This window comes from Rhincodon typus, chromosome 21, assembly GCF_021869965.1.
Source record: "Rhincodon typus isolate 14 chromosome 21, sRhiTyp1.1, whole genome shotgun sequence".
NCBI lineage: Eukaryota > Metazoa > Chordata > Chondrichthyes > Orectolobiformes > Rhincodontidae > Rhincodon > Rhincodon typus.
The window spans coordinates 26674364-26689034 of NC_063352.1; the positions used below are offsets into that span (position 1 = coordinate 26674364).

Genomic DNA, 14671 nt, shown 5'->3' on the forward strand with positions numbered 1-14671 from the left:
TTTCTGATGAAGGGTCTAGGCCCGAAACGTCAGCCTTTCTGCTCCTATGATGCTGCTTGGCCTGCTGTGTTCATCCAGCCCTGCACCACCTTGTCTCGGATTCTCCAGCATCTGCAGTTCCTACTACCTCCTGCATTCCTGTCATTTTACTTTGACATCCCTGCTCCCAGGCTCTTCTGGTCAGCCCCAGCTTCTAGATTGTCTTTCCTTCTCCCTGAAACCCAGTTCAAAATTGTGTGTGCTTTCCTGTGCATATGCAGTAATGCATTTTCGTCCGATGTCACTTGTAAAAGTCTACATGATGGCATCAGTGTTTGCAACTGTGTGTTCCCGATTGAGTGCTCATGCGTAGTTGTATACAGTTGTTGGTGTCAGCAGACACTGCCTTTATTAAACTTGCCTTATTACCCATTGCCAGATTCAAGGTAGCCTGCTCCCTGTTTTGTTCAATGCTGTATTGATGGAGAAAACTATACCTAATGCGCTCTGAATTTGTTGTCAAAGCTACTCTTTCCAACTTGATCAACCTTAAAATCACTAGTGCTCATGTATTTAGGCTGTATTGGGTAGATATTTTCTAAACAACATCTTCAGATGTAATTACATGTCTGTTAAGGAAGTGGTACTTCAAACTGAGCCTCCTAGTCCAGAGCTAGGGACACTACCATTGTGCCGCAAGTCCTCAAATCAAACAGACTCGGCAACTAGTATCACTTGCTTCCCCAAATGAGCTACAGTATTGATTTAGCTGATCATGAATGAACTAATAATTGGCTACCTGACACTTGTTCTTTCAAACATTGTCCTGTAAGGTTTGGTGACACTAACCTTCTGTCTATCAAAGTAAAATTAAAAATTAGCAACCACCAAAATGAGGTTCAGCAGTTTAAAAATGGAAACAAGCTGAGTGCTGCAGCTCCCCAGACTCAATCCATTAACCAAATTTTTTCATCAGGCTGGAGTTTCATTTCCTTTCCTATTGTAAGCTTGCAGATGCTTTATGTAAAGTAATGAGCAGCTACTTGAAGACTTTGGGAATCAATTGTCAGCAACTGTACTGAATGCAAATTTAGTTGAGGCTTTTCCTGATTCAAGTTTTTGAGGCTATGGGCTGGCAGGGATAAGAGGGTAAGAGTTCTGCTCAAGATAAGAAGAAGGTGAAGGCCCCTAGGATGTATTCAGATATAAATGTCTACTCCTAGGTGGCCGAATCTAAGGTATTCTAAAAGAGAACAAACAGCATTTTGGAAAATCTGAATGCTGTTTCCTTATCCTTGTGTCCTACCGTGTCCCTTTGAAAGACAATTATACTGTGAATCATTCCACAGAAAGGTCTAACCTTGTACTTGAGAGAATAAGATTTTGTCAATAATCTGTAATTACTCAGTTTATTTAAGAGATTCTAACAGAAGGGAGGTACAACTCTAGTGATTTCTTTGTTTATTTTCATTTTAAGTGGTAACATTTATTAGATTCTAAGGTTTAAGTTAGTAAAGTGGTGATGAGAAGAGACATTAATTGATTTAATAATCTACTTAATTAGTTAAGCCACGTAAGATGGCATGGTACAAATACAAAATAGTGGAGAAACTGCAGGCTTGGAAGCATCTGCGGAGAGACAAACAGTTAACGTTTTGAGTCCATTATGACTCTTAGGAACTGAAGAAGTTTGGTATATCAGAGGGAAGAGAATAAGTATTGATGTGAGAAATGATGAACTGACCATGAAGTAATAGTTTATAAAAATCTAAGTAAATCACAAATAAGGTTAGATGTTACAAAATAAATAATGACAAAACTAAACACTCTATTGAATACATGTAAAATTTGAAACAAAACAGATAAATTGATAGTGCAAATAGAAACCAATAAATTTTGATTTAGTGGTCATTACAATGGTACGGCTACAAGATGACATATATTGGGACTTGAGCATGACATATTAAGGGTAGGGAGCTAAAAAAAGTTGTATGGATAACTATGTTAATAATGGTTTAGCACAGTAGAGGGGATAACCTAAGTTTAGCCAATAATGATTAGAAATAGTTTGGGTAGAGATTTTAAAAAATGGTTGAGTCATGTAGAGGCCTGCTAACAGTAAACATATTGAAGCATGGAACATGAAGGCAAAGGTAATGGCGTGTCAGAAAAGTATTGTCATAATCACAGGAGATTTAATCTACACGTAGATGTGCTAAGGTATCCTAGGTTGGTTCATTGCATGTTTTTGGGATAAATTAAACTTCATGTTCCAGAACCAATCAGAGGGCAGGTGATTAACTAATGATCTGGTAGTGAAGGTATCCCTGGGTGACAATGACCATAATATAGTTGAATTTTACATTCATTTTGAGAGAGAGAAAAATGGTTCCATGACGAACATTTTAAAATTTAAGAACAACCATGGAAAGAGAGCTAGCTAAGATGCACGGGCAAACAGAGATGCAGTGCCTGACATTTAAGGTATGTTTTGGGATACATAGAATAGATACTTTCCAACTAGAGAAATTTTGAGGTGAGAACACTCCATCTGTGTTTTTTTTCCCCCCAGTTTCAAGGGTGTGAGCTGATCAGTGTTTCTTTGGAGTGGCTTGTTTTTGGTCCCTGACTCTCCCACTGTCCCACCTGCCTAATTGCTACGCCACCAATTTGTGGCTTGCCTGTATAGCTCTGCAACTCAAAGTTGCTGTCATTCTTAGTTCCTTCCTGCCTCTTGCTGCTTATCTCTAGAGCCCTAATTCACAGGCAGAGTTGAGGAGAGGGCAGTGGCAAATTGCGGTGGGGGGTGCGTTCAGAGAGCATGAGAGGCAGTGAGTGGGAGAGTTGGGGAGCATGAAGTGGCAAGCAGCTGATGTGAGGACAGGAGGTAATTTGAACAGTTAGCGTATTTCTCAACTTAAAAGAATGCTTTAGAAGTTATTTAGTCTATGTATATAGTAATTTTAACAGTGCGAAGTACTTAAATTTACAGGATATAATGGTTAATGTTCCGTTTTTCCCTACAGGAATAGTCCCACAGAACCTTTAGTAAAGTTTTCACATTAGTTATTGAAAAATCCAATTTGCTTAATGTTGTTTTGTTTAAAGTTGCATGTTTCAAAAATGCAATTAGTATACTATGTGAGGCATTATGGTGCTGTTCTATGTTTTTAGCATCTGAACTTAATCAGGACTGTGGCCACTAAAACCACTTGAATAATTTTGGGTGGGAACTTGCTGTATGAACAAGCCATTGCACTTAAACACTTCAGTGCAGAATGCCATTGAGACATTTCTGTGATGTGGTAATGCCCTATTGAATGTAAAGTCTTTGGGTTTAGAAAATAGTATAAAGCTTAACTAAGAAATTAGACATCACTTTCTCACTGCATTATCTTGGTTTTTGCCCATTTAACTCATTGCTCGTAGATACTAATTGATCAATGTATCCTATAACCAGTTGTGCTGAATCTATACATTTTTCCCTGCAATATCTGTTCTATTTCAATATTTAAAGAATTGATTGACAGGTGACCTTTAGATTTATTTGCTATGAAATTCAGTTTTCAGATATTACCAAGAATTTATTTATTTACAATTTTTTTTCAAAGCCTTCTTGAGCTTGAATCATCCACTCAACTCTCATGGAGTGTCTATTCCTTATGAAGCCTTCAGTTACCAAGATATTGTGACTGTTAGCTGGCTGTATTAGTTGAACGTTTGTGCAGCAAACACACAATGCATAGATTTGTGGCATTCATTTCGCCACTGATCTTCAAAGTTTGTAATCTGGAATATAACAAAGCAAGTGTCTGCAATGCAGTGATAGGGTGGGGTACAAGGTAGGTTGGTGGGAGGGAAGTACAAAACATAGGGTGGTCTCTCTTCAGCTCCTTCTGGGCAAATTATACTTTGTTCTTTGGATTTGAAAATGTACAGTGTATAGTGTATGGCAGCTACATAAACCTATTCAGTTCAATATTCCACAAAACTACCAGGAAAGACACTGCTCATGAATTCAATTAAAGTAATAGGAGCTCAGCTAATCAAGAGGATGTAGTTTAGAGTTTTTGGGAGAGAGAAAGGGAAAATAGATTGTATTGCTTGGAGGGAAAGGTAGCAGCTTGATTGAGAAGAATTCAGGTGATCAGATATTCAGTATTGTCCATTGTGAACATCCACTGACGTGTCATCTTTCAAGAATCATGTGCCTGGGTAACTCTTCTACTTGCCCCTTAGTATTTATGTAGCTGCAAAATAGCAGAAAATTAGGTTAGTGTTGTGCCAACCCTGCTTTGGATTGATAGGGATCAGGGAATGGATATAGGAGCAAGGCTTGTGCACTGTAATGAGTATCTAAAATTCTGTATCCTTAAAGTGAGATTTGTAGCTGCTTTTCTCGTGCATTGAGCCCTCACGATATGGAGATTACCAGAAATACAGCCAGAGGACTCCAGTCTTTTTCTGAATGAAGCTTAAAACAAGTTTGTTCATGTCTGTGGATCTTGCGTGGCAAGGGTTGCTGTATGAAGAGGAAAAACTGTGGTCTCAACCCTTCATAAAAGGTGTTTGAAGACAATGTTACAACATGGAGTCTTCGTGATTTCAGTAGCTCGGTGTGATGCTGACCTTATGGGCATATGAGCATTGCTGTTTGGAGAAAAAGTGTGGCCTTGTCCTTTTTATACAGCCTCAAATATTTGATCTACAGTTTCTGACTATTTTTGGTTGAATATCATTTGATGAGCTCTAGATTAAATTCTACCTTTTGAAAATGTTATCAGGGTGCATAATTTTGCAAATACCCTTTTTTAAAGATATTGAGGTGAAATCGTAATCCTTATTTGGGGCATATACTTTGTAGATTTTGTACTTTGTAAGAGCATGCAAGTCTGTATATTGCAAGAGAGACTTTGTGTGCTGTCCAGGCTCCGCAGAAGGTTTTTTCCCCCTGTTCAGCCTTCCCTTCATCCAGTATAATTCGGTATATGTTTGTTCAAACAATCTAGCACCTCAGTGCTTGGATTACTGTTGACTACATGAACTTCCACATTAAGCTCCATTATTATCAATTATATTTTTAATTAGTCCGATAAGAATATTTTTGTAGATGATGGAGTTCTTTAAATTACTGCAGATTTCACTCCATTGATGCATCCTATTCTTTTCTTGGAAACTTGAACTATTCCTTTCCTATTGAGAGAAATTAGGTTACCCGTATGCTAACAGGGAGCTCTGATTTTTAGCTGTCCACTGCTTGTATCTTTCGGAGATTTGTGTGTGAAATTAACCAGATTGAGACTCCCACCAACCCATTTCTGATTCAGTGCTCATTAATGTAGTGGATATTCAATATGCTCTTCATACAACAGGTGCTAACTGATGAATTTTTTTTTCCCCCGTTAAGTGCCAGAACCAACCAAGACCAGTCAAAGCCAGCCTCAGCCTGCCAACCCCAACAGCGGCACTTCCACAACTACCAGCAACAGTAGCAATGCCAAGCGTGTCCCAGCCAACACTCAGCAGCAAGCCTTGTCTCGTTATCCACCTCGTGAAGTACCGCCGCGTTTTCGACACCAGGAACAAAAGCAACTGCTGAAAAGAGGCCAGCAACTACCGTCAGCTGGGACCGCATCACCAGTACTCAGTAATTTGTCTGGAGGCAGTGCTGTTACTCCACATCCAGTAACCAACGGGCAGCTGCAAAACAGCAGCAAAACTCAGACAGGTAACTAATTTTGCATAATTCCATGCACCAATAAGTAGCTTTGGCACTTAAATTTTTGATAATCAATTATTATTGCACCGTGGCTCAGTGGTTAGTATTGCTGCCTCAGCGCCAGGGACCCGGTTCGATTCCACCCTTGGGCAACTGTGCAAATTCCATACAGATATTCTCTCTGCGTGGGTTTCCTTCAAGTGCTCCAGTTTCCGCCCACAGTCCCAATAATGTGCAGGTTAGGTGGATTGGCTGTGCTAAATTTGCCCATAGCATCTAGGGATGGGCAGGCAAGGTGGTTTAGCCTTAGGAAGTACGGGGTTACAAGGATAGGGTAGGGTGAGGGTTTGGGTGGGATGTTCTTCACAGGGTTAGTGTGGACTCAGTGGGCTGAATGGCCTACTTCTACACTTGAGATTCTGTGATTCGAGAATTGCTCATATGACTGCCTTATCGTTTTAGCATTCAGGCTAGCTTATCACTCTACTGCAAATGATGCTAGTGACTAGAGCATCGCATTTAATTAAGTGCTTCGTTTCAGAATTTCAAGAAAGGATCAATTAACTGTGAATGCATGTTCAACTTTTGAATGTTTTGGATTGGATTGAATTGGTAGTCCTGTCTTCAGATAGAAACTCTTAGCTGGATCTGTGGCTGTCAGTATAGTTACTCCGTTATCTACAAGTGTAACGGCCTTTCCTGCTAACGAAATTTGCCTGCAGAGACAAGTGTTTGGAATGCAAGACTCTGGTTTTAGCACATAAAATTGTAACGTTCTGCAGATGCGTCATGAAGGTTGTAAGGTTTCTCCTCTGGCATTGCACACTTGAGTATCAATACATTGTACCACTGTGTGTACTACTATATTCTTTCATTCTCGTACTCCAAGCCAGAGGTTGTAATCTTCATACAGCGCGCAAACAAACACTTCGGTCCAACCAGCCCATGCCAACCGTAGTCCCACATGCTTGCACTTGGCCCATATCCCACCAAACATTTCTTACTCATGTACTAATCTAAATGTCTCTTAAATGTTGTAAATGTGCCCGCATCCACCACTACTACTGGAAGTTCAATCCACACATGAACCACTTTGTTTAAAAAAACAAATTATACCTCTTTGTTTAAACATTTTTTTTTTAATCTTTCTCCTCTAACCTTAAAAATATGCCCTCTGATCTTCAAATCCCTCAACCTGGGTGTAAAAGAACACCTTATCTATACCCCTCATTATTTTATAAACCTCTATAAGATCAACTCTGAACCTCCTACACTCCAATGAAAAAAGTCCCAGGCTATCTTGCCTCTCCTTTATAAATCAAACACTCCAGTCCTGGCAAAATCCTGTTAAATCTCTTCTGAACCCTCTCCAGCTTAATAATATCCTTCCTATAACAGGGCAACCAGAACTGCGCACAGTACTCCAGAAGAGACCTCGCCAATGTCCTATACAATCTCAACATAACATCCCAACTCCTATACTCTCAGAGCTGAAAAATGAAGGCAAGCATGCTAAACCAACCTATCTGTGATGCAAACTTCAAAGAATTATGTACCTGAACCCCTAGGTCTCTTCTACAACACTGCCCAAGGCCCTACTTTTAATTGTGTAAGTCCTGTTTTTGTTTGTTTTACCAAAGTGCAATACCTCGTATTTATCCAAATTAAATTCCATTTGCCACTCTTCAACCTATTGATCAAAATGATCAAGATCTCTTAGTAACCTTAGATTACCTTCTTCACTGTCCACTGTACCACCAATCTTGGTGTCATCTGCAAACCTACTAATCATACTTGTCTATATTTTCATCTAAAGCATTGATATGAATGACAAACCAAGTGGACCCAGCACTGTGGAACACTGCTGGCCACAGGTCTCTGGTCTGGAAAACAAAACCCTCCACCATCACACTCTATCTCCTGCCATTAAGCCAATTTTGTATCCGGTTGGCAAGCTCACCTTGAATCCCATATGATCTAACTTTTTACTTATTTGTCTACCATGTGGAACTTTGTCAAAGGCTTTACTAGAGTCCAAATAAACAATATCTACTGCTCTGCCTTCGTCAATCTTCTTGGGTTACTCCCTCAAAAAACTCAATCAAGTTTGTGAGACCAGATTTCCCTGGCACAAAACCGTGGGGTTGCATAATGGACCTCCCGATAGTCAGAGGGAAATTGAGGAACAAATATGTTGAGACGTCTCTGATTATTTGTAAGAATAATAAGATTGTAATAGGTGATTTTTATTTTCGAAACATTGACTGGGACTACCGTAGTGTTAAAGGTTTGTGTGGTGAAGAATTTAAGTGTGTTCAAGAAAAGTTTCTTTATCAATATGTAAATGTTCCTACTAGAGAAGGACCAAAACTTTACCTTATCTTGGGTAATGAGACAAGGCAAGTGACTGAAGTGATAGTAGGGGAACACTTGGAATCACAACTTGTCTTGGCTGGTTAGGACAAACGTAAGGACCTTTTCAAAATGAAAAATTCCCAGCCCTTTGAAGCTGTTTTTAATGATGAGCTCACAACGATTGTGGGATCTGATTGTCAAAATGCTCAGTCTAATTGCTTGTAATGATAGCTGCCATACATTCCTGCTTTTTTAATATTTCAGGAGTATTCTTTAATAGCCTGCCAGTAACACTTTTTTTCTGAGTTTTACTGATTTTTAATGTATGGTTAATTATCTTATGAAAGCAAAATCATAAATTGATTACATCCTAGAAGGAGGCACAATTAGTCTGTGCCAGATCTCTGTGAAATTTAGCTAGTTTAACTCCTCTGGACTTGTAAATCTGTAGAATTTCCCCTGTCAGTGTTGTTCAACACTCTTTTGTAGAATCTTGAGTAAAGGTTTTGTGAGAAGACCTGCACAACTGTACTTCAGCACTAGCCATGTATTCTAGTGCCAAAAGTTTTCATGGTAATATTGTAGGTTAGTTCCACAAGAATTGCAATTGGCCACTTGCAGCTATGCAAGCCTATCCAGCCAGCCAACAGTTTTTATTTAATGAACTTTTGAGAGTTCATAAGTACAAGTTTCACTTTCGTCATCCAACCCTGTTATGACAGTTTAACTTGCATGTTGAATACTTGTGTATGCTTGATGTTTTTCATCTTTGGAAAAGATGCTCTAGATCAGATTGAAACTTAAAATATTTTTTTCAAAGGTGAATGGGAATGAATTGGCTGAATGGGGCCACAGTGAGAATTGAAGCATATGTTAGGGTTAATACTGTCAAGGTCTTCCTGATGTCTTACTTAGAATATTAAGTATTTATTTGTAATAAATTAATTGAAAAATTTGGCCTGGTATACAGGAATCTCTTGGGAAACTTTGGCAATCTAAGGATTGCATTTTCTCTACTTGGCACAACAATAGGTAACTGTCCTCCTGGCCAACTTGTTCCCTGTGTTGCATTCGAGAGTTCATGGGGGAGATGATTAACAGTTGAGTTGTGCAGCCTTATTAATATGTCTGCTAAATTCCTCATTTACAGAATGCAGAATGTTATATTTGTGTTGCTATTATCATAACTCAAGATGTTGACTAAGAACTTATTACTGTTCATTGCATTAATATTTCTCATTAATATGTCCATTATGCTTTCATAATAAAGCCCCTGTTGCCTTGTGACTTTGGCACATTGTACACTTGGAGAGTGAATTACGTTACACTTAGGCAATGACTTGGTGAAAAATACTAAAAGTACAGCTGATAAAGGACCTCTGATGTACAGATACAAGATGCAAGAGCAGGAGTAGGTCATTCATCCTACTTGTAATGTCAAAAAAGGCCAATTTTCATTCAGCGATGTTCCACAAGTGGTAATTAAGCAAATGACGAGTTCATCTGTAGTTTTTTTAAGATGTTGGCTGAAGGATGAGTGCGGGCCTAGATATTTGACTTGATCTGTTGGATCCACATGAAGACAGACTTTTTTCACTTTTGACCTGTCACCTAAAAGATTGCAATTCTAACAGCAGGCAAACCTGACCCAGTAGCTCACCATTCATTTCACTTGCTCAAACAACACACATTGGTCTGTCACAGCCCACCTCCCCTTCATTTTGTTTTAGTTTCCTTTTCATCACTGTAGTTCAGTTGTTTCAAAGCTCTGTTATTGAATCATGTCTGATTCAGTGTGATCTGAGCTGCCTTTTGGTAAGTTTATTCCCAGTAGAAATTGTTGCAGTTGAGTCCTTAAATAACTTTTTTTTTGCAGTATAGTGCTATTGAGAGCCACTATCCAGTGCATTGTGCGTCCTGGACTACTTCAGATTAGTAAAAGAACACCAGTAGTACTGAGAGTGACTAATAAACTGCTGGATAAAGTTTGTTTTGTTTTAATTTTGATGAGCGTGTTCAGTTTTACTCTTTTGATCAAGAGTGAGCTGAGAATATATTGAACCTTGACACCCTTTATGGTTCTCTTGCTTTTTCTTAGGCATGCCTCCCATTCGGGATTTGGTCAGCCACTCCCCTAACCAGTCAGGTGACTAAAGCTTTATATTTTCTCTTCCTTTTTCCTTCTGTCTCCCTTTCCATTCCCTTCCTTTCTGTCACTGTGGCTTGATTTTGCACTTCGCAAAAAAAATTAGAGGACTGTGGGAGTGACTGCTTACATGATACTTGCTGGGTGTGCTTGTAGTTGCTTACTGGGGATATTGTTTGGATTCAACCAGCTTGCTTTGCTTCTTGATGTGCCTGTTGTGTTTTACGTTTGATCGTGTTAACAGACTTGCATGTTTTTCTGAAGTGTCTTTTCATTTATGGCTCAAGTACAACATCTCACGGTTTTCCTATTGTACATACACCTATTGTGCAGACTAGACTGCCAGGGATCCTCAGTGTGCATATGTAAAGGAGTAGCATTTAAGCTGTTTATAAAATTATCTGCATTGAGAGGCCAATTTAAGTTGAGATTATTGCTAAGTTTAACTTTATGCTAATATTGTGATAAAACATCTGTGTTGTTAAATGATAAATGTCCCACTTTAAGGTTTTTGTGGCTGTTTTGAAGAGCTCTGTCTTGTGCATCCTTTTCAGTGCAAAAATCACCACCCTCTTGAATTACCCACAATGGCGTGTTATAGCATCTTGGTAGGAATCACATATTTAAGCACTATTCATATTAATCTCTAGGTATCTCCAGTTACTTACTTTAACTAACCTTGAGGTTGTGATCGATGGCTTATCCATCAATAGGGCAGTAGCACCAACATGCTTTTCGGGACTTCCTGGAGACTTGAGGGAATTACCGCAAAGTGAAATACGTTTGCAAGTGAGTGTATGTTATCCAGACTTCAAGCACGTATTGGACGGTGGCTTCAGCTTGAACATGAAGTTCCACTACATTGTCCAAAAGAAACTGAGGTGTCCCATGGCCACCAGCTCCTCTTTTTCAAGTTGAAGGGAACTTTGTGAGATCAGAATAATTTTAGCTTATTTAACTTCCATCCTGAAGAAGTGTAAGACTTCATGCCCATTTTGAGGTAGGCATATAATATTTAGTCTCCTTTTCCATGTAGTCCTTGAGGCCAATATATATGCATTCTGAAATCAATTCCAGATTCTTTCTGGAGGAAACGATGGAAAGCCTCAGCTTGCATCATTCCTTATGAGAAACGTTTTTAAAGAGAACTGCAAAATGTTTGAACTGCATGATACCTGAGGGTTGTGGTTCTGATTAAGCTGTGTACTTCCAGTTTTCCAGTGACCACTGTTTCTCTCAAATTCTCTTAAGTCACTGCTGGACCACTGTAATAATTCACATCTACCGATAATATAAAGCTAAGCGGAACATGAGTTGTGAAAATGTTTTATTTTCAGGAATATTTGGATTGGTTTAGTGATTAGTCAAGAACATGGCAGATAGAATATAATGTGGATAAATGTGAGGATATGCAGTAGAAAGAACAGATGAGCTGGATGTTTCTTTAATGGTAAGAGTTAGAACGTTAGGTGTGCAATGAGACTTGGGTGTCTTTGTCAATAAGTCACTAAAGGCTAACGTGCAGGAGCAGCAAGTGTTAGGAAATGTTCATCTTTATTGCAAGTAGAACATAGAACATAGAACAGTACAGCACAGTACAGGTCCTTCGGCCCACGATGTTGTGCCGAACTTTTACCCTAGCCCTAAGGTCTATCTAACCTCCACCCTACCTTTATACTATCATCCATATGCCTATCTAATAGCAGTAGATTTGAGTTCAGGCCTATTTAAGTCTTCAATCATACAGGAGCTTAGGTAAACCACACTTGGAATATTTGTAGTTTTGGTTTCTTCTCAGGAAAGATATTATCATACAGCTATCATCTCCAAATGTAGAATGAGATTGACTGGTTGATCAGAGTCTCTGACAGTTAATCTCGTTGTCTGCTCAGCATGCACACATCAGTCATCATGCCGGTGCAGTACCTCTGTTTCCAGAAACCATGCAGCAAAAGACAAGTGCATGCCCTTAACAGGCTCTGCTAGCTGGTTACATTGTTTCAGTTTTGAGCATGTGGGCTACCATTTGCTGGATAAAGTAAGCTTTGTGGCAACAAAGTGAAGAAATACGAAGAACTGATGTCAAAAACATCTATCACAGTATTAGAAACCTAGGCTATTCAGCCCATAATGCTCATGTGGATTCTTTGCAAAAACAGCTCAGCCAGATCTCCTTTGCCTCTTCTCTGTACACCTGCTTACTTAATAGGCCCATGCAGATAAAGGCAAAATATGGGGAGTGTAGCTGCATCCTCACATCCATTATCCAAGCAATGGAAGCTGACCAGGAGCCGTAGATACAAGTCTCGACCACAGATGTGACCTCCTGTACCTTGCCACTTGAAAGCAGCCAGCAGCATTCCGGATGTTCCAGAGGCCTCGCTGCAGAGTGACCAGTGCCAAATTATTAAGTTAGAGAAGGAATTTGGAATGGCACCCTGAAGCTGCGTAGTAAATTTAAGGATAGTTTTCCCTTGAATGACATGCTTTGGCCAAAGAAGGTCAGTGAGCTGAAGACCCTTTTCAAAGCTCTCCTCTGATGAAATACACGCATTCTTTCACTGGTGGCGAATTAATTAAAGAAACAATGACTAAGGCCACTGGCTCTTTCTTCAAAGACTTTGAGGCCAAAGAAGAAATAATAGTGGGAATCCAAAACATGCCATTTGGTGCTTCAAAGGTGAGAGGAACATTTGCCTGAAGACATCTTTCAGTAACAACAGCTAAATTTGAAGGATGGCAAATGCTTCTCAGTGCACTTTGATAACTCCATTGGTATGAACCCAGCTGTGTTTTTGTTTGCACGGTTTTTAAGGATATAACCACTAAGGATTTTCTCATGCTCTTGCCCCTTAAAAGAGTGAATAAGAGATGTGGATATCTACAACCAATGCAAAAGATACATGGTTGAAAAACTTTCTAATCAAGAAACTGGTTACTATCATAACTGATGGTACACCGTCATGTTTGGCACAAATATGGACTTTGCACTTTGCAGAAATGGTCCTGGTAATCCCTGTTTTGTCAATTACCAGTATATAATCCATCACAAGCATTAACAAGTAAAGCTGTGGACTTTTCTCAAGTAATCAAAAATAAGATTGTAAACTTGATTCAAGCTAGAACCCTTCAGCTCTGTTTGTTTAAATCATTACTTGACAAACTCTGCCTATTGTGAAGTAATCCTCCATGCTGATTTGAGGTGGTTAAGTTGAAGGAAGGTCCTGCTAAGGTTTTTTAGATCTGATGCCAAACATTGTTACTTTCCCTTAAATCAAGGAATGAAATGTACAGTGAGTTGTTACATGATGTGTGGTTGCTTGACACTGGATTCCTTTCAGGCATAACCTCAAAACTGAGCAAGTTGAACTGTGAACTGCAGTGAAAGGACAGTGACTTTAATGCATATGATGCTCTTAATGTATTAAATTTGAAACTGGGTCTATGGTCCTCCCAATTAAAAAAACCAAAATGCTACAATCCTTCGTGAGTCTGGAGAAAATACTGGAAAAACTTCAAAGACAGATAAATGATCTCATCTAGAGAACTTCCTCCGGTGTGCAAAGCTAACAGGAGAGTTCAGTAGGTGATTTCAGGAATTAGATGTGACATTGGGTAGGCTACCAAATTCTGTTAAGTGTTGGATTTGCAAAACACCTAAGTTGATATGGAGATAATTTTTTATGCAAAATGATTTTGAGCTGAATGTCAGTCGGATCAAGGGATGGTGATTTTCAAGGACTCAAACAAAAATATCCATTCCTGTCATCCTCTGCTTTTAAAATTAAAGTTTACTTGTTGTGTTGCAGAACAGAGCCTAGGGTTTCAGGTACATAATTCTTTGAAGTTTGCATCACACATAGATGGGGTGGTTAAGGCATTTAGCATGCTTGCCTTCATTGCTCAGACCTTGAGAATAGGAGTCGGGATGTTATATTAAGATTATACAAGAAATTGGTGAGGCCTCTTCTGGAGTACTGTGTACAATTTTGGTTGCCCTGTTACAGGAAGGATATTAAGCTGGAGAGGATTCAGAAGAGATTTACCAGGATGTTGCCTGGAACGTTAGTATTATAAGGCTAGGCTGGGACATTTTTCACGGAGCATAGGAGGTTGAGGGGTGACCATACGGAGGTTTGTAAGATCATGATGGGTATAGATAAGGTGAATGGCAGATTCTCTAGGGAGGGGAATTTCAAGACTAGGGGCATATTTTTAAGGTGAGAGGAGAGATTTAAAAAATACATGAGGGGCAGTTTTTTTAACACAGTGGTCCCTTTGTGGATAGAACTTCCAGAGGAAGTGGTGGATGCAGGTATAGTTACAGCGTTTAAAAGACATTTTAATAAGTACATGAAAAGAAATGTTTGGAGTGATATGGGCCAAGTGCAAGCAGGTGGGACTATTTTAGTTTGGGATTATGGTCAGCATAGACTGGTTGGACCGAAGAGTTTGTTTCCGTGCTCTGACTC

At 39.3% G+C, this 14671-nt stretch overlaps 1 protein-coding gene across 1 annotated transcript in view; it reads left to right on the top strand.

Annotated features, from left to right (window-relative positions):
• The window catches only part of LOC109910488 (trinucleotide repeat containing adaptor 6A), a 99358-nt gene that overhangs the window by 19358 nt on the left and 65329 nt on the right, over positions 1–14671 (top strand). Inside the window, exons 3-4 of the mRNA XM_048609709.1 lie at positions 5387–5707; positions 10152–10199. Of these exons, the coding sequence (XP_048465666.1) occupies positions 5387–5707; positions 10152–10199 (369 nt within the window). The remainder of the gene's footprint in view (positions 1–5386; positions 5708–10151; positions 10200–14671) is intronic.